The sequence below is a fragment of the Vidua chalybeata genome, chromosome 14 (genome assembly GCF_026979565.1).
Source record: "Vidua chalybeata isolate OUT-0048 chromosome 14, bVidCha1 merged haplotype, whole genome shotgun sequence".
In the NCBI taxonomy this organism is placed as follows: Eukaryota; Metazoa; Chordata; class Aves; order Passeriformes; family Viduidae; genus Vidua; species Vidua chalybeata.
Window position 1 is genome coordinate 11,898,390 of NC_071543.1, and position 20,613 is coordinate 11,919,002.

General features: G+C 38.3%; 1 protein-coding gene across 2 annotated transcripts in view; it reads left to right on the forward strand.

The window, feature by feature from the left end:
- Positions 1-20,613, forward strand: part of KLHL13 (kelch like family member 13) — an 80,929-nt gene that overhangs the window by 14,903 nt on the left and 45,413 nt on the right. Inside the window, exon 3 of one of the 2 annotated variants that reach the window (XM_053955822.1) lies at positions 2,599-2,657. The exons of the other annotated variant lie outside the window; for it this stretch is intronic. Coding sequence (XP_053811797.1) covers positions 2,638-2,657 — 20 coding nt within the window. The 5' untranslated portion in view covers positions 2,599-2,637. The remainder of the gene's footprint in view (positions 1-2,598; positions 2,658-20,613) is intronic. 2 annotated transcript variants of the gene reach the window in all.

Genomic DNA, 20,613 nt, shown 5'->3' on the forward strand with positions numbered 1-20,613 from the left:
GCATGGAGCTGTGGCCCTCAGTAGTGCTCCCAAGCGAGAATTCAGCCTCTCGCTCCTGTGCATTTCACAAGCACTCTGGTTTTCAGCAGTTGTGTTTTGTTAGTTTTGATTCAGGGTGTCTGCTGTGCTGGAGGAAGGACTGGTTGTTACCACTGTAGGTCAGGTTCAATCCCAGCATTTGCTTTGTGATTTCTGAGACTCATGTAAAACCAGCTTGCCTGCTGTAGGAGTGATGTTTGCTGAGGTCTGGCCTCTGACCTGATGAGTGTTTCTCATGTTCCCTGGGTGCTCACGTTTGCCCCTGAGGATGTGTGGCCTTGTTTATTTAATGGCTTCCTAGGCTGTGCCCTGCACACTTTGTCACTCCTTGGCATGACTTGTGTCACTCATTTGCTGTTGTTTCTGAAGAGCTGGCTGTAACTGATACAAGTAACCTACATAAGCAGTGTGCACTATCAACCCTGAATAATCTACAACTTCCTGACAGATGAATTACAGACATAAAAATAAGTTTCACCATGTGAGTTGCATTCAGTGGCATATGACAATGCATGTAGTGTGTTTGCTTTATGGAGTTGGAATTAGAATTAGTTTAACTTCTCAGAAATGCACAACAATTTTACATGGGTCTCAACCACACCTCTTTTAAATTGTCTACCTGTATTCAGGCTGGAGAAATTAATCCTTATTCATTAATATACGTACTTCTTTTGGCTTTTCTGAAAGAATGATGGCAAAATATAACAGCAGCTACAAGAGCAGACCCTGCAAACCACAGACCTCAGGAACTTGCACAGTAGTAGGAAATTCAGCTCCTGGCAAGGGGATGCAAGTGTGTGTGGGTGATAAGATTTGTCCTTTCTGTGGCAGAGGTATAAGCAGAGGAGTGAATTTCTGAAATTTATATGCTGGGAATGTAGAATCAACACTGAGGATGATAGAAGCTCTATTGTTAAAGATGAAAGTTAACTAAAATTTTTCTGAGTATGAAAAATTCTGTTTCAACATGGAACTTTTTTGATCCCTTCATACTGTTGTGTAATGTATTGGTCTCATTAGAGAAGCCTGTGTAATGTCCACAGGTTGGTAAAACAAGGACTGAGACTGAAGCAGCCATCCTAATTGCAGTAACCACACTACACATCACGTGGGACTTCACAAATAACGGAGTAATGATGGTAGGAGAACAGCTCAGGTGCTGTGGCACTTTCTGAATGCTAGTTTTGTGATGGAGGATGGATAAAACCCATCCCATTTACTCAGCAGACTTCTTTAACAGAGGAGAACCTAAAGCTTATTTGAAATAAGAGGATGTCCTGAGGTGTAGCAACATCAAGAGTTAAGAACCACTTTGTTCTGCCAGCTGCTGTAGTGTCAGTGGGAGGGAGTGGGCAAGTTAGGTGCTATTAAACAATTCTGTTTGATGCTGTCTCAGTTGTGGCATGTTTAAAGTATTGCAAAGCACACACTGAATTTATAATTCATGCTTACAAATACTGTGTGCTATTTCCTTCCACTAAATATCTCAGTCTGCTTTAGCAAAATAAGATTTTAGACAGGCTCTTAAATTAGGAGAGCTTGTGTCTACTCTCTGAAGTCAAAATTTTATTTGTCATGGTACAGAGCAGTTGAAGGGGAGAGGATGATTTGCAGAAGCTTTTATTTTCTGTTATATATAACCACTGCCACTGTGACCTTATCTAAAAATTTGCTTCTGTATCTTTAAAGTATTGACTAAGAAAAATGAATTTCTTCTTTGGGCTGTGAATTAAGAGCAGGTTGCTTTAAAGAAATACCCAATGCATACAGTTACTAAGTTTTTATCATTCAGTTATGTTTATAAATGTAAAATATATAAAAGACCAAAAATCTGAAGTGTGGCTATTTTCAGGGGTAATGTGTAGTTTAAATTTTGCAGTGTTTGCTAATGAATATATGTCAGCAAATAAAATGTTACAACTTTTTCGCTGTCCCTTCAAGTGGGTGTATGATTTCACAAGCCAGAATATAGTCTGTAGTCTTTTATTTTGGTTAAAGGGCTGTAAGTTACCATACTCCTGAGACATAAAAAAAAAATAACTAGGAGTTTGTTTATCAACTGTATTAGATCTTAGAAATGGAAGTCATTAAGATTTTGGCCTCTTCTGTACAAATTAATGTGATTACGTCTTGCTTATAAATAATTTGAGCTGTTTCTCTTTCCCTTAAAAGGTGGCTTTAATGAGTCACAGCTTCCATTTTAGTAAATTGTTCATGGGATAGGCAGGCTCAGGAACAACTGGGTTAAACCAAGAGATTATTTGAAAAATCTAGGGCATGTGCTCTCTGTTCACTTGATTAGTTTTCATAATTCATCCTTGTTTCCACAGCAAAGAGCAGCCTAATGCATGCAAACAGGAAGCACTTTTCTTGCTTTTGTGCTCCTTCATCTCTGTAAAATTACAGAGAGAAAGTAAGTGAAATGGGAAACAGATTGTGCGTGAATGTTTGGAACAAATCTTGGTTTGTTTTGTGAAAATCCATGGGATCAGAGAGCCAGGTGCTATTTGGGGATGTCTGTCTGTGACTCTGCTTCAGTTCTTTTCTGTTTGACTACAGGTGCATGAAGAACAGAGGAGATATTTCCGCTTAGCAGAGATGATGTGGAGAGACTCTTTGTGAGTAACTGATGTGTGTTTTCTAAAAAGCCCAAAATGCTAATGTGGGAATTATTTATTTTTTAAAAAATTCTCTAACTTAGAATAACCATTGTGCCATTTGTCTAACAGTTTCATCTGGGTCTGGAAAGCTGTGAGTGTAGAGCCCTTCATGGGAGCCATAGACAAAGCTCATTGTTGAAGGAAAGAGCTGGAGGACAGAGCAATGTATGGTTTCATAAGTGATGAACCACAATGCTTTACTTGTCTGTAGTCATCAGTCTACCAAAGGCTTTTACTGTTGACTCCTGAAAGTGTTCTAGACTGCAGTAAAACCCCTGGCATGGTGGGTATGGGAAACCTTTAGCAGGGTTAACTTGTTACTTCTACAAGCTTATTCTGCATGTCAGATTCTTAACATTTTCCTGTCCTTGTCCAGTTTTGGATTGCAAGTCTGCTATATCTGCTGTAAACATGATGGGAATAGTAGCAGTCAGTGGAAGCTTTCCTGAAGGTCTTTAGTTCTTTTCTGCTAGAATAAACAACAATATTCAGGGATCAAGCAGCTAAACTGCACTCCTAAAATATTACAGGAAAGAAAGAACCTCTATGATGGAATATAACTGTACCTAAATATGTACTTAAAGGATTTGCTTTTGTGGAGACAAGGCCATTTTTAGAGAGCACAATTAGGTGATGCAATGTCTTATTTTTCAGATGGATTCCATTAAAATGCTGTGCTTTTAGTGTTATAGGCTCCTCATCCAGCTCATTCCTTTGGAGTAATTAGTCCCAGTGTTTCCTTTTTTTTTTGCCAGATTTCCAGTAACAGTTGTGAATTAAAGCAGCATGTTATTTTAGTATTTTCCATGATAGTCTTTGTGCTTTTTTTTTTTGTGTGTAAGTATAATATGAGTAATGTGGTCTTGAGTGCTTTCTTTTAAACCATAAACTTTGATACTCTGGAGCTGCTGCTTTGTTCTAATGATAATTATCTAGGAGAACAGTGCCTTTGTGGACAACTTCAGTGTTTTTCTTGGCAAGGAAGAGCTCAAGTTAGAAGAACTGCTCTTACCTCAGGGACCTTGATTTCTAAGTTTTCCTATGTTTGTAGCATTAAAGCTACATAGTGAAAATTTTTTCTTTGTTCTTTTCTTAAATTGAAGAAAAATCCTTTTATTACAACAGACTAGTAATTGCTTCAACTCCTTGGTAGGAACCAGTTTGTGTTCCTACACGTGACTTGCCTTTCTTGTTACCTGGATCTAAGAGAAAGGTTAAATGGTTTTTAGACTTCCCTCTTCCTGGAGACTTTTGGATGCTTTCTTAGATACGGTTTGTGATTTCTTTAGTAACTAATTAAAAAGAAGTCACTATTGCTTAATGTCCTCATTGTGGTTTGGCATCTGCAAATAGTGCCTCATTTGACAGCCTGTCTTGCTTTCACTCAAGAGAAAATCAACTTAAAGATAATGTTGGCTTGTAGTCATCTTTCCCTTGGCTTCTTCCAGGCTCTGCTGGCTGGTTCAGGAAGGCTGTGTGAGGATTTTTTGATAGCAATCTCTTGGCCAGATGCTGGATTCTTTATGAAGCAGCAGGAGAAATCCTTGTTCTCATCCAGCTGACTTACCCAGGAGATAGTGTTGATTTGATTTGATTTACTCTGTTATGTTTAGGTCTCTTGTGGACAAAGTTGGTGAAGTCTTAGCTGCAGTTGGCTGAGTAGCAATGATAATATGCAATATTCTTCATTACTTCATTATTTTTTAAAAAAGATCTCTTTAATATTATCTGCTTAAAAAATTGGAACTTGATCAATTTGTTTTTTATTAAACAAGAAATTTAGGTATAAATGTTCCAAGTATCAGTCTTTACACCTTGAAGTGTTCTTATGGTGATGCTACAGTTATTTGATAATACGTAAATTTGTCCTGGAGCTTATTTACAGATGTTGACTATATTTTGGTGAGGTCATTTTCAGAAAAGACTTTCTGCAAAATAGGCAGCAGTTATTTTGTGGGGCTAGCATTTAATTTGTACAGATGGTTGCTGTTAAGGACCTTTCAGTTGCCTAGCAGTCAGGTTTTCATGGTCTTCAGTGGGTCAGGTTGTGCTCTGATACTTGAGTGGATGAGGCTCACAGCCAATGACACCCCCCATGAAGAGTGTTTTGGGATTTGCCTACATTAATACTCCTCTGTGTCAGCATTAGTAGCTGCAATAACAGGTAATATCTTTGTGGACAGTTCCATTAGGTCTTATGGCATTATTACAAGGGTAAATGTGTGTAAAATATAATGGGATAGGTTGAGAACTTAATTTTTGGTGCAGGATGGAGCTGAAGGAACTGGTTCCTTTTCCAGATCTGCATGATCATAACCTTTGTGCTTTAACCTTTATGCTGTAATATCTTGAGAAGTATTGTGGACTATATAAAGGAAATTGCTTTTTGCCTGTTACCGTTGTTCTTTTTGTGTTTATTACTGTGTACTTGATGTGTAGAATTTTTGGTGAAAAATTGAAAAATATTTCACTTTTTGAATGCTCAAAGGTTTTAAAGGGCTTGAAATATACACTGCAACTTAGTCCATTAAGTTAAAAATAACTATATAAATATCCAATTAAAGCTTTTTCATTTTCAATGTAGTATTGACTCCTAAATTAATAAACTTCAGAAATATTAATTATTGAGTGGAATTCCTAAGTGGATAATATTTAACATGAAGTTCAACCAAAATGCAGAGATGCACAGCATTCCCAATGTTGATTATTTCTGGACAGGCTGGATGAGGGTGCCTTGTTCTGCTTGACATCTGCCCATGTCTGAGTGAGTCTAATTTGTGCAATAGTAAGAAGTACTTGAGCCGTGCCCTTGGTAGATCAGGGGTGTATGTGGCAAGTGGGGCACTGAAGGGACATGCTGTGCCTAAGCTGTTCAGTTTCCTCATGAATGGACTGATTAATGTGTTCTATTGGCCTTTCCTCTCTGTAACCACATAAAGCTTTATGCTCCTAAAATAATTGACAGTCAGCAGCTGGTTTCATAGCAGGATTTCTTTCACTTGGCAGTGAGGAAAAGATGGGATCCAAATGTCATGGTCCTGTGGTCTTTGTGGAGAATCCAGCTTTTTCTTTCACTTTGCTGGATTTCTTATGTACAGTTTTTTTCTTACATGCAATGCTTATCTAATCAACCTTTTGTCAGCAGAGTTTATTTCATCAGTGTGGGTTTATTAAGTGTAGGTGATGATGAATAAGCTTTAATAAGTTGTAGCCACAGGTGACTTATATCAGGGAAAGGCTTTATGAGGGTTGGAAAGTGCAGATGAAAGTCCTTTACAGAGTACTGAAGAGATGGGAAATCTCTAACTTCACATTTTAAGAGCACTTATAAATTGATTAGATGCTTTTGGGCCAGCTAATAATAATTTCATTAATTTTACCATAGATATGCGAGTTTAAATTTGGTTCATGATGCAAATCCAGCATGAAAAAGTCAATCATCTGACTTAAAATTCAGAAGAATATTTCATTTAAGACAGTATTTTAATACACATACATCAGCATTGTAAAAATTCTACTTTCTGCTACTTTATGTTCAGTGCAGAGGTTTAAGGCTGTCTTTGCAGGAGCCCTGACCTGAGGTCATGTGCTGCCTGTAGAAATGGGGGAGTTTCAGGTGCCTGCCCCATCTGAAGTGAGGTGTTGGTGGGAAGGGCTTCTGACCCTGCTCTGAGACTGCAGCAGGCTGAGCTGTTCACTTGGACTCTAGGCAGAGGATGGAAGCAGTGTCATCTTCTAGGCCATGAAAATGGACACAAAAGCTCATTTGGAACAGATAAACTTTAGAAGTAATGTACAAAGAGAGGAGGGGCCTCAGATGATTTGTGGCACACATGAGATAGTGGATTAAAATTTCTGTAAAAGTGTGTTCCAGCTATGCATTGTCTTATATCTCCCTTAATATATTAACAGCCAGATCTGCTTTTAAATTTAAGTGACATAAATATTTCTGTAAAATGTGACCCTGTTTGCTCTGAAATTTTACAATGACTCTGGTATTGTCAGACTTGTCCCTCTTGGAGTTCAGTTTAGGAATTGGCCCCTAAGTGCCAAGACAGCGATTGACTTGAGAGCCAAGATGCCAGTGTACTTAAGCAGCGAAATAATCCTGTATAGCTTGGGAGCACAGAAGCACAGTTGTGTTCCTGCAAATGTTATGCAGGGGTTGAAATTGCTCAATGGTTTTGAGATTATAGATTAGGTTTCATTAAGACTGCAGAAGGGTTTTCCTTTCTCCAAGTAACAGCAAAAGAGGTTTATTTTGCTGCTGTACAATGTCTTATTAAAGGTTGCAGTGGCTATGCAGTGAAGCAGTTTTTATTCTGATTTGGTACAGGTGTCCTGAGTTGTTTTGGGAAGTGTTTTAGGATGGTGAGGGCAAAGCAATAGATATTTTGGAGCCCATTAGTAATGTGTCCTTTGCTGGGTTGCCAGGGTGTATTTTTCACAAGCCAGGTGTTTATGCTGCTTTAGCAGTGTTCTGTGTGCTGTACAAGCTAATTTTGCAGTAAATGGTTTACATGAAACAGGAATTACTTGCACTAATTTTAAATATGGTTTTGTATTATGGAATTCATTGTAGTGAATCTTGTTCCATTAGTCTCACTTCCTTTTTAGTGTATGTGGCTTACCTGAAATTCACTTCTTGTAAATGGCATTTCAGGAAGTCTGACCTGATCCAACACCTGCTGACTGTGCCTACAGCTGAATTTTGGTGAACTCTTCAGTGCAATATGAAATGTGGGGTTTTTTTAATTAACAAAACTTCCTTAAGATTTAGTCTTTGGACAGTTTTTCACAACTTATTAAAAATTGCTTTCATTTCAAGGAGCCAAACTGAATAGTTCTGTTGTTGATCTTTTTCTCTTTTTGTAATAAGGAGCAGTGTCATAGTATTTTCAGTTAAAGAGAAAAATCCATGGGGAATTTTTTCCAAAATGTTTTCTGATGCCCTCTTTAATCATTGCTCCTAAGCAGCCCTGACTCAACAGATGTTGCATGTGGGTGTGTTTGCAGCTGGATCAGAATGGCCTCTGATGGAAAGGCTGAGTCTCTGCTGTTGCTGTGCTAGCAGAGTGCTCTGCAGTCAGCTTGCACCCCTTGTCATGGTTAGTTTTGGTGGCTTTTGATCAGAAATTACCAAGTTTTTGTGATGGGATTGCAAGATGCAAAGTGTTACCTTAACAATTGCTGCTTAATTGCACTTCTAAAGCTGTGCCTGTGCTGTGCCAGACTGGAGCTCCCTATTCTTTCTGTAAGAGCTTGTGGATTGTCTGGGGATCTGTGCAAAATCTACTCCAGAGCCTAAGAAATGCTAGTTACCATAAATCATCACTCTGACCGCTGAGTGCCATGTGCCACTGCCAGCTTGGTGTTTTGAAGGAGAAATTATTGTTGCTTCTTCTTTTCTGCCTTTGTGTGTTGGGGTCCCATGGAAGAGAACACAGAAGTGTTTGTTGGATGCTTTGCCAAAGGCTGATCTAATTGAGGGGGAAAAAGTGTTGCAAAACCAGCAAAGCTGAGCCCTGTAGGACATCAGAAAGCAGCTTTTCATGCTGGATGTGGTGAGAGAAGCAGGAGTATTGGATGGATGTGCTGTAGTAAATTAATATGGCTAAAGAGACAAGGCAGGAAGACACTTGAGTAGTTTCAAAGATTAGGAAATCTGGGGCTTGTCAGAAGCCAGAACAATTTAATTTTGTGAGAGATGGATTTTACCTGACTAGATAATAAAGTAGAAAAGGCTGCCTCTTGAAGATGCTGTAGAAAAAGTTTTGGAACACTGTTGTCTATTTGCCAGTAACTCTTTATACCTGCAGCATACACTTCTAGCAGATGGCTTTTACCCAGTTTATCCTAACTGATGACATAAATTGATAAAAAATATTTAGCGATGTAACTGCATTTATTTAAGGCCCTTGCTGTTCTGAATGTGTAAGTTTTTTAGAGAAAACAGCACCCTTCATGTTTCCTATGTCTTCACTTTCATGCCAAGGGACGGGATCCTGCAAACAAAACACTCTTTCTTTAGTGCTCCCAGCAAACAAATTACCAGTCAGGCAAAACTGCACGTCCCTAGTGATGTACTGCTGCAGGCAAGATAAAAGGCATAAGTAAAGATCTGTCCAAAACTCGAGGTAGCATGTGGGCAGAAGAGAAGAAATGAGAAGATTATTTTGATATAAATACTGTCACTTTCACCCAAGGCTTTATAATATTAAAATGTCTGAAAACCTAGTTCAGCTTTTGAATTTCGATTCTTTATGCTTTGTTGGCAAAGCGAAAAGCTAGTAAAGTATGGTAGGTTTTCTTTTCATTATTGTAATACAAAATATTTTCAATGTCTGGAATACTTTGTGGTGACAAAAATGACTTAATATTGATTTTAATTGGAAAGTAATTTGGTTCTTAATATGTTTTCAAGAGAGATTTTTGATGGGAACATGAGATAATTGTATCCTTGTAAAGGGAACAATTCCCATCTTCTCTACAAGTACATTTTAGATACTGGAAACTTGTGATTTGATGTGATTCTATGTTTTAGAACGTCTCATCTGTTTTGTGGCTTTCTGTGATGTAGGTTTTTTTGAAACCACAAGACTTAATTTCTTATAGTAAACAGGAGATGGACTCCACAGATCTTCAGAAGTCATTTGATGCAAGTTGATCACCTTAACCCAACAGAAATTCCAACAGCAACCTTATTTCAATGTCTTTCCTAGAAATTAAATCCTCTCTTAAAACATAATTGTTCCTTTATAATATGGACACAGAAGCCATAGCATTGTTTGTATTATCTTGTCCTGTACTTTGTACACCCATAATGGTAGTTTGGCTGATGTGGTTAATTTATGTTGGAGTAACTGGGTTCATTCCTTTAAAGAAACAAGAAAAATAATTATTTTTGTAGTGCAGAATGTTTCTGTAGAAAATGTTTGAGCTGCATGCTCAAACATAAATAACTTCATTAATTTTCATGCATTTTGCAATTGAATAGGGACATCATACTTATATGGAACAGGTAAGATTAGGTGTCATAAGTTTATGATGAAATGTGCTGCTGGCACAACACTTTCTGACACTACTTTGTAAAGGAACTTTACATCCTGACATCCTATCAGGAATGACAGTTTTGACTTAGTGTTAGTCTGAGAAAGTGACAGGGATCCATCATGTGCCTTTCTTCACCTCTGTATGAAATGTAGCAGCCTGGCTATGAGTGTTTCAGTATGTTGGTAGGATTTATTTTCTTTTATAGGTAATTGAAAATATTACTGCAGCAAGAGGCATCATTCATGACTAGGATTTTCTGTTAATGCCATTTAAGCCTTCCACTTTTTTTCCTTTGGATTGCTAATAGCATTTTAAACCTTTCATTTAACTAGATTAATATAACTGTTTTGAGCATTCATCTTACGAATAAATGCTTAATTATTTCTGTTCCAAGGCGTGTATTGACATTAAGCAACCTTCTTTTAGCAAGTTTGGACTGAAGAAATTTTAATAGTTTCTGTAGTTTCATTGACTGATTTATGTACTTTTGTCTCAGTCTAAACAGATAATTCATAGGACAACAGTTAAAATTACTAAAGTTATGTTTTGGCAGCAGCTGAACCAGTTTTGAAGAATGACCAAACTCATTGGTATGCTGCTCGCTGCTTCCGGGGGGATGGGGGGATTTTCTTTATAGGTTTAATCTTGGATTAGAAGCAATGGATTTTCTGCCTTTCTTTTTTTTTTTTCCCCATAACAGGCACTCAAGTGCCTTTTGTCTGCTGGATGCATTTATGGTGACTTGAACATATTCAGTCTCAAGTTTCACTTTTCAGACTTGCACTCTGAGTGCACACAACCTCTTAGCAGTGTTTTGGTCAGTCACATTTCTGCTTAGTGTGAAAAATGGCTCTTTAATGAATAATTCTGTGAAACTCTGAAGAAGAAAGTTATAAAAGCTTTCCTTAGAGCAGAGTTCTTATGTATGTGTTCTCTCCATCTCTGAAAGCTTCCTGTCTCTAGTAATCCCAACCAGTACCTACTCAGTTCTATTTCCTTCAAGTTATTCTTTTGTACTTCATTTTACTTAGCAGATGAACACATCTGTGTTCATAGCAGTGATGTTACAAGTGCTTCCAGTCCTCACTGGGTTCATGATTTTGTCCTTTGTTCCCAGGCATGTGCACTTGAATACTTTAGAAGTCCATTGCCATTCAAACTGTGAATGTTGGCATTACCGTATGAAGCCTTTTAAAATATATTCATGTAAGAATTAAAATTAGAAGATAAAGAACTAGAAAAAGATTCAGTGGATTTTTATTTTAAGGCTATGACAAACTTCTTACCTTATTTATTGGACACTTGTTTTTGTTACATCTGGCCTCAGTATGGTGTGTGTGACAATGTTTATGCTTGTTAAGGGGTAAAGGTTTCTTAATCTCAGTGGAAGAATTAACCTCTTCAGTAGAAAGTTTTTCTCCAGTAAATGCTTTTAGCTCTCCAAATAATCTTTGTTTTCAACCAACCACTAAAATTACCTAAAGAGTAGTAGAGTGAATACTTACAGCTTTAGTGTTGACTTGCATTAAAAGAAAATACCTGTAATTTTTTCAGGATTGGCTAGGTAAAAGTAATGCTTTCTTTGTGATGGAATATTTGATAAAAAAAGCCAATGTTTTTCTTCTGTGACTAGAAGTTAATAAGCAGGCTTAATGAGCATATTGAAATATGACACAGGTGTCCTCGTGTTAATTTTTTTTTTTTTCACAAAGAAAGAACAGTGGTTCAAAGCAGAAACATTCTCTTTCATATTTAAAAGCTGGGTTTTGGTTTGGGTATGTTTCTGGGTTAAATGCAGTTCAGTTTCCTCTAGACATGGCTGTGGGTCCTGCCATCTGTCCAAGTGCAGCTTTAGTGTATGGTTTGTGAGCCAGTGCCTTTTGCACATGAACTGTTTGCAACTTGAACTTCATGTGGGAGGCAGAGAGGTGTGGATCTAAAATAGTTCATATTTCATTCAAAGGAGGTCAGCTGCTGCTTTCACTGGGATAGGTGAACTTGCAAACTGCCCTGGCTGCTTGGAAGGTCTGGCCGGCTTGTAGGATGTTCAACATACTGTAAGCAGGTTTTTTCTGGAAAGCTGGCTTTGCAAAGTTCTCCATCTGCTGACACCTGTTAGCAGTGTAGTGTAATCTCCTGCTGATTGTCACTTTCCCTTTTATTCCCTCGCTCTGTCTTCTGTCACTTGGGTGGGTGTCTGCTGATTATAGTTGTTCTCCTGGTGAGTGGTGGTTGTAGGGTTATGAGAAATTGTTTCCCTGCTCTGTTTGCTGTTTATTTGTATGTATCAAGTTAAAAAGAAGGGCTTTAACCAAAGCAACTTTATACTTGTGATAAGGTGCTTTAAAGTCCTAAATCTAAAATAATCTACTTGCATAGTGTGTATAGCATTGTCCCTTAGAGAGAGGGTATGGTATTTGTTTGTCTGCATGTAATTTATTGATTGTGACCTTATATTTAAACTGTGTGTATAACTTTTGGGTACAGACTGGCATAGTTCTTAAATTGATAATGTAGAAAACATTCAAAAATTACCCCTGAATGAATCATTTTAATATGCAGTTTGATCTGCCTTAGCTAGCAGCTGATCATCTAAATGAACACTTTTGAAATAAAAGTTGTAGTCTTGAAAAGCAACAATGCTGTCTCAATTGCTTGCTCCCCAGAAAATTTTGGTGCTGAAATTTAGCTCTAATCAATGTCCCTACATTTAGTCAAAATGGAAGAATTACATTATCTGCTATTCATAAAGGGAAGGGGAAAAAGTTAAAGAGAACTTTTATTTGAGTATGTCTGATCTGTTTTATTTAATTTTGCTGTTAACAGAAGTGGCCTAATTTTGAAAAGAGAAGTGTCCCTTTCTTCATGGTTACCAAATACTTTGGTACCTTCTACATTTAAAACAAATGAAAGAAACTGTTCCCCACCCCAAAACAACTGAAGGATGTTGTCTATATTTTTGCCTTATTTGAACAGAAAAACTCCCCACACCTGAACACAAAACCCTCCTTGCACAATAAAACCCAACCAATCAAAAACCTCCTACGTGTACATTCCACTCTTTTTTTATGCTGGAGGTGTTCTGTCTGTCTATGTCCCTGTGTGCAGCTTGGTAATACATTTGCCATTATTCTAGTCACTGGACATCTGGGATGTCTCTGATATGCAGGTTGCAGTTCACTTGGATGCAAAATCAGTCATATCTTGGAAAATAATCACACAGTGGTGGAGACTGTGCTGGAAAAACAGTCTTGCTTGTGTTTGTTGTATGGGGAGATCAGTTTTGCATCTGAAACTGATCTGTTTTAATGAACTGCACTTTAAGCTTACTAATGTTGTTAAGGACATCTTGTAATAATGAAAAGTGTTGGGGTGTATTTGCATTAATGTTGTGTCCTGGAGAATGAAAGTTGAAGCAGCTATTAAGTTTTCATGTGATCTTCAGAGGTATTATACAAGTATCCTGCAGGACCAGTGAAGGCTGTTCAGGGAAAGAGCTCAGTTTTTCAAGCAGTGTGTTTTACATCCTGGTGACTTCCAATCCCATAAACAAACACACTGAAATCCAGACATCAGTATGATTCCTGTGGATAACAGTAAATTTAACAATGGAACATAACAGTGCACTGTTTAAATGTCCATGTCTGCCACGGAAAACCTTCAGCTATAACTACTGCTGTTCTGCCTTGTCACAATATTGTGTGTATATTTATGCCTGACCTTCCTATGGCACTGCTGAAACTTGAGCGTCTTGCTAATCTCCTTCCATTTTCCCAAGCTATGTTTTCACATCCAGCTCCATCATGTTGGATTCCAAACATTTTCAGCATGCAACCACCCTGTTCCAAATTCCTGAATTCTACTTTCATTCTTCTGTTCCAGCTCACCTGTTACAGGGTGGTTGAATCTAAGGTGACAGCTGGGTAGGTGGAGGTGGATCAACCAAGGATCCGGGAAGAAACTTAAATTAAGGAGAATGTGTTAAATCTCGTTTTGCTTCTGTTGTCCCGAAGAGCACAGAGGTCATGTATCAACAAGTCAGCAAGTCCCTCAGAAGCCCAGCTGGACAAGGAGCAAAGCCTTGTTTGCTGTTGCTTAAATTGATGTGACTTGAGTGAGTCAGAGCAATGTGGAACACGAGAGCTGCAGCAGAGGAGTTTGCAGGCTTTGCAAAGCTGCTCTCTCCTGGCTGGAGCAGCATCTTTGCCTTTGTCTGGGCTCCTCTTTGCTCTCACAGCCAGGTTTTCTCCTCTCTTGTTCTGTCTCCCGGTAATTAGAGCAGCAACGTGACTGTTCAGTTCAGTTTTCTGATAATTAGAGCTTGGCCCATACAGCAAAGTACACGGTTGTGTTGGGCTTTGCTCAGGGCCGTGGCCAGGACATCACTGGTCTGTCATTGGCAGCCGGAAATCCTGTTCATTGCTGCTCTGCAGTGGGGTGTGGCAGAGACTTGGGCTGATGAGGAGTAATTATGTGATGCTGCTGGCTTGTTGTGCACTGGGAGCAGCCATGCCTCTGCTGTACATGCTTCAGGAGTAATGAGCAGCACTGCTGGAGAACAGGAATGGCCTTGTTCTCCAGCCAGTTAACTGGGTTAGAGGACTGATGCAGAGGGAGGGAGGAGGGTAAATGAACTGAATCACATTGCTGGAATTTGCTGTGAAAAAGAATTTGTATATTCAACACCAGAAAGCTAAGGCTTAATAATTTTAGTTAATTTTACTTCTGCCCTTTGGATTCTGTAGGCTTTCATCAGATTAGAGCCCTGGAGTAAAAGCTTAGTCACACTGCGCCTTGTGCGTTGTTCTAGGGTGTTGATAAAAGACAGTTATAAATAGGCTGCTTATCTACAAATCCTGTATTTAGTTATTTACACCCAGGTGCCTGATGCAATGACTGAAACTTCTGAAAAACTTCTTAACTATTTATTGAATCTAATTATTTAAAATACTTGGTAGTCTTCAAATAAGCCTTTTCCTTTAAATTAATCAGTCTTTGATTAGTGCTATCTGCAACCCTGTCTCCCACAGCAAAAAAAATGTTGCTGAATGAACATTTATTTCAAGATCCAGCAAAACTTTGAGGTGTTTTAGAAATTTCTCCCCAGCAGCTGCTTTTTGGACCACACGGTGTTGGTAGTTTGCTTATATTTCTGCTTTAGTGAAAGACTCAAACAGAAGAAGGTATGCTTGTGCATGTTGTTGCTTGATTTGGGATATGAGCCAGAGCTTAAGTTCACAGAAATTTCATGAAAGGCACTAAAGAAAGAACAGTCTTCTGTAACAGTGTTTATGAAAACTCCTGGGTTCATAGTTGCTATAACTCTTGGTTTCCCTGTAGAGGTTTATTATTCACTGAACAGTTTTTATTTCAGTGTTTACAGAAACTCTGTGGCAAATGTTCATCTTATCTTAAGCTATGAACTGCATTTTGCTTTGAGTTCAGTACTGACCCTCCTGTATAAATATCTGTTTTACTGCCCTGCCTTCCTGCCTTCCTCCCTTCCTAATCTGACCACTGTATCCTGTGCTTTTGGAGTAATGAATGTTTGTCTCAGCAGAGATTTCCCACATATCCCCAGAATTAATCTTGCCTTCTTTTCATGTTTTCAGTATATGCTGTTCAAAGGCCTCCAAAGCTTCAGCTCTCAGGGATTTTACTGTCATGAAAGTACTGAGTTCCTTTGAGATTGCCTTTGAATTTCTAGACACCAATACTCTTTTTAGTATAAGGTTTGAAATTTAGAATCAGTGTTCCAAGTGAGTGAAGAAATGCTTTCAATATTGCAGGAATTTTCTCAGTTCCAGTTCTAAATGTCTGTAGATACATGGGGAGGCAGGAGCAGGTCAGGCATGACTGATGTTAGAGCATGGCTTTTTAAAAATATTATTTTAACAGTTAGTTATGTGGGATTATGGCATTGCATTTTCCTGGCAACACTTTGTGCAGTATGCAGCAGGACTTTGTTCAGGTGGTTGCAGTCACATTCTGCCTGGTCTGAGTTACTCTCATGATTCTCCTGAAGAATTACTGGGCAACTTTGCTGTTATATTAGTTATTTCAGAGGTTCTTGTAAAATCTTTCAGGCAAATAAGATATTATTTGCAGCATGATTTATGGTGTTGCTTATGGTGAGAATCATGTTTTGTATTTCTCATGGTGTTGTATGCCCTCTGCATATTATCATTCTGTCTTGTGTGGGCAAAATTCTAATTTCAGCAGCTCCAGAAAATGAAACTGCCAAACTTCAGAATGAGTAAAATATACTGCACTTGGAAGAACATATCAAAGCAAAGCTTTGATTAATGTAAGTTTTGCTTTGTTTAGAAATCCAGAAAATGATTATACCATGGGACACATACTGCAGAGAGTTGAGTAAATATGGATGAAATAATATGCAGAGGTTTGTGGAAGGTGGGATGAGCAAGTCAGCATGCAAATAGATGTTCTTATGTTTCAGCTGTCTTACCTTGTTTCTGCTGTTTGTACATTAGTGACTGAGCATGGTCTTGGGTTTGATTGCTATTCCAAACTGCCAAATTCTATTTTGAATTCACATAGTAAAATTTTGTAGTTCAAAGTTACAGTGGAAAATTATAGTCAGAAATACCTACTTTCTGTGTCAGAGATTATCTAAGATTGGAGAATCACTCAATGTTTGTCTTGAGAGGGGTTGTGAGGTAGTAGTTGACACACTTTGGAGTCAGTTATTCACTTATTTTGTTAGTATTATTTCATACCTAATTCTATGCCTTCATTCTTCCATCACTGAAGTATTTTCTGCTTCAGAAACTGTTGGTGGGAATTTGACATCTAGAAACAGTTTTATATTGAAGGCATAGATTGGAAATGATCAAAAATTTCTTGAAGTCATAGCTGAAATTCATCTTCCCTTGTGTTTTTATCAATACAGAGTTAATTGCATAGATCCAGGTGTAATACAGGAGGAAGGGGGTTTGCAGTTGTTTTTACCTGTGTGTGTGTCCCACTGCAGTACTAGGGATGCTTTGGTAGTGGGAGGTAAGGTGGAGAAGTTTGATTGCTGGCCTTGTATGTGAGTGCTGGCATCACCTATGGGGCACTGGGTACAACCACTTCTGTTTTAAACTGGTTTTTTTTCGCTTTGCTTCAGTGAATCTGTGTTGTAAAAAACAGTTATTGAAAAGCTGCTTCTGGTGGGATAGCTGCAGCATGTTACTTGAAGACATTTCCTCTGTTTCATTTTTTCCACCAAACATCTGCTAGTTTCATGTAAAGCTTTCTCTTTATTGTGCTGGAGAGCTGGTGAATAAGGACCCCACATTTACCATGCTTTTTGTGACACTGTGTACTCTGAATGTATTTCTTCTTTCCTCTCTGCTTTCTATGCTGTTAAGTCGAATCTGAAAGTTGATTCTTGTCCAGAAGTCATTCCACAAATTTTCTCACCCTTTTCACACTCTGCCTTTCCCAGTTCTTTGCTGCAGCTGGTAAGATGGGGCCAAGAGCAGAATAGCTCATGTCTCAGACCAGGTAATGTTTGGGAGGAGTGCTGTGTTTGTCAGTAGGTGTCATAGAATATCCTCAGTTGGAAGCGACCCCTAAGGACCATCAGATCCATCTCCTGGGTAGTACGGCCTTAGGAACTTCAAGGCTGGGTACAAACTAGTCCAATCTAGCTAGTCCTAGCTATGATGTTGCACAGATCAACCAAAGCTTAAAAAAAGTAGCATTTTTCATTGGTTTCATAGACAATATGAGTTTTGTTTGTACTGGTCCTTTTTTATTTTTTCATTTAAAATAGGAATGTATTAAAATTTGTCTTGCTGTGTAGTTCTTGTGAATACCAGAAGGTGGCATAACTGGTTTTCCTAAAAGTGTTCTGATTGCAAGAAATGCACACAATGCTACTGCACTGATTTTAAAGCTGTTGGTGAAATTTTTATCTGAGGGAAGCTGGATCATCTTGGATCTTGGCATTTAAAAGAGTGATTTATATAAGGTCCTTTAAATAACTCTGCCTTTTTTTTTTTTTTTCAAACTGCAAAACCCTTGTGTGCAGGTTTTTATAGGTAGTTTTTGAAAGTGGAAGTAGTTTACCTGAAAACGCAGTGGGGAAGAAAGGGATCATCCAGTATGTGTGCAGTGAAATTCTTTCCTGAGCTGTTTTACAGAATCCCAGTTTCCCAAGAATACATTGTTTAAATAGCTTGCTTTGTCAATTTGCGAAAAGAGACCAATTCCTGTTTCTTTTAAGCTCTTTAGCAAGTGCTATATAAAAAATAAGTTACTGGTATGGTAACATATAAATGATAGTTTTGTGTGGTGGCACCTCTAACCACAGGCAGGTTTTTACAGGCAGGTACCAACATTAGGTGTTTGAAGCAGTATGTGAAAAGAGTGTGCAAAAAAGACCAGTGAACCTGTTAATATCAATCTATTTTCAGATCTAACTGGAAGCTTAGTCTTTGTGCAGTGTTGCCCTGCACTTATTGACAAGCTGATATAAGAAGGTATTAGATACCATCTCATTTGATGCTTTCCTTAGTGGTCTGTCTCTGGAGCAGTCGTCTCCACTATGGTGTTGATCAAAAAGTAGTTAAATAAACTTTAAATGGAGGTATTGTTTCCATTCAGAGTTGTAGAGAACTCCCTCCTAGAGCAAGGGCACTGGGCATGATGGGCAAGGTTTTGGTAGTGGGGTGTCAGTGCAGGGGTGCCCTGTGCCAGACACAGCTGGGGTGGATTTTACATTCAACCCCCTTTTTGTTAGAATACTTCATTGTAACGTGTAGGACAACCCTGAAACTTTTGAAGGAATGAGATGCATGAGATTTTTTCGCTTTCCTTCAGCTCCCTCTGGCAGACAAAGCCCCGAATTACAACTGCTTTACTTGGAGCTATTTCAGTGAAGGGCTTGTCCCAGCTCAAAGTTATCACGGTTGCTTGGTGTTCTCTATGTGTGCTCCAAAATGATATCTTCAGCAGTAGAAAAGTACATTACTGCAGCTGCAGAAGGTGCTGAAATATAGATATTTCTTGGTTTAGCTGACTCTTGCACTGTGTCTGCGTGCATCACAGCTGTGCAATGCTATTTCACCCCAAGGACCTCTACACCATGCACATCTATTGATTCTTTTTTTTTTTTTCTCTAATGTGATCTCTCCTGAGTCTGCTGTGATTCACTAGAGCAGCCCAGATGAGAAGGATGTGACTGTTTTGCATAGGAGCCTAGAGTTATTTGCAGAATTTAGACCCTTTCTTTCCTGACCAGATGATGTGGGTGGAATGAAGTGGTGCAGCTGTGCTGGTGGTGGCTCTCACTGGGCTGAGCCTCCCACTCACCTCTCTGCAGTTTCTCCTCCTCTCAGCTTCATGGATTTATTTTCAGTTCTGTGTTTCTGAAGGGGGCTTTGCCAGGTGAAGAGATGTGGCCACATGTCTCAATAAAGATGTAGGAAACTGTCAGGGGTGTGTGGAGTACTGGTAAAATGACCTATAGAAGCTGCTACATGGACATTGGTGAAAGCACTGAACTGCACTTTTGAACAGGAGTCAGATGTCTGAAGTTTTATGAAACTTCATAAATAATATGTTTATAATCATAAGGTTTATAATCATAAGACTTTAAAGTAATTGATTTAAATAGTTCATAGTTTTTAAAAATGCAAATAAGATTACCATTCTTCCATGGGCCTTTCTAAAATCAGCTTGTACTTTTCTTGCGATGTGCGATCATTTTATGCAAAGCAGCATGTCCTCATTTGATCCTAAATTATCCAGATTGCCACTAAATAGGGGTATTGCAATTGCAGAGTTCTTCTTGCAGAGTTCTTCTTGCTAAGTGAATATTTTAAAACTTTAAACCTGCTTTTGGAAATGAATTAATAGCTTATATATTTGCCTACCATAGCATATTTGAAATAACTAACTGGCATATTTCAAAACTTTGCCTAGGAAATGTGGAATTTTACAATTAAATTCCACAAATTTATGTTCTCAGATCTGCTAAAGATGAAAGCAGTTTGTAATATTCTGTTTATAATTTAATTATTACACAAGAGTTTCGACATTTAGTGATTTAGAAGTAGAAGATAGTTGTGTATTTCAGAGAAATGGAACGAGTTCATATGAAGAATTGTTTTTGTGATCGTATTTTTTTGTCTCCTGGAAAAATCTAAATGTAAGCAAGGTATGCATTTTGAAAGCAGCAAGTGTTTTTTAAATGTTGACGATCCCTAGGATGAGGCTAATTCTGTGTCATTAGTACACTCATTGATTGTACAATGAAAATTTAGTACAAAACTCTCTTTTTCCCACACTGTCTGTTAGCTGTTCTGGTTTTGGTACTAATTTCACCTGTTCTCATGGCATTTATTTGAAATTATCTGTGGTCCTGAAACTCCTTTTCTCGTGTAGAGGAATTATACTTTTTTATCCTCTCACTGAATGTGAGAAATTAACACTAGTGATAAAATTAATGACAAATTTGAAATTGAACTCTTTGCTGCTTAAAACTTTCACATGTCCCTGTGTGGAGGCAAGCTGAACTTTAAGATCAAATTGCTATTTCATAAAAATTTGCATCTGATATGCTTCAGAGTATCTGAAGGCAGGTAATTAAATTGATTGCACCTGGGTGTCCCTTTTGTGACTCCTTGAAGGAGTCCAGCCAGCTGCAGTGCAGTGGCCATGGCATCCTGGAAGATGCATGCTTGCAGGTTTTATGGCTCCCAGGTTGCACACAATGATTTCTGACAACCTGGACTTGAAGCATCAGCATCTTTCTTGAAACCTTTTCAATCTCATTCTCTGTCAGCCTTCCTGAGGGATTCTGGCCTTTGGATAGAGGTGTCAGGAGTGTCCACAGTGGAGATTTTGT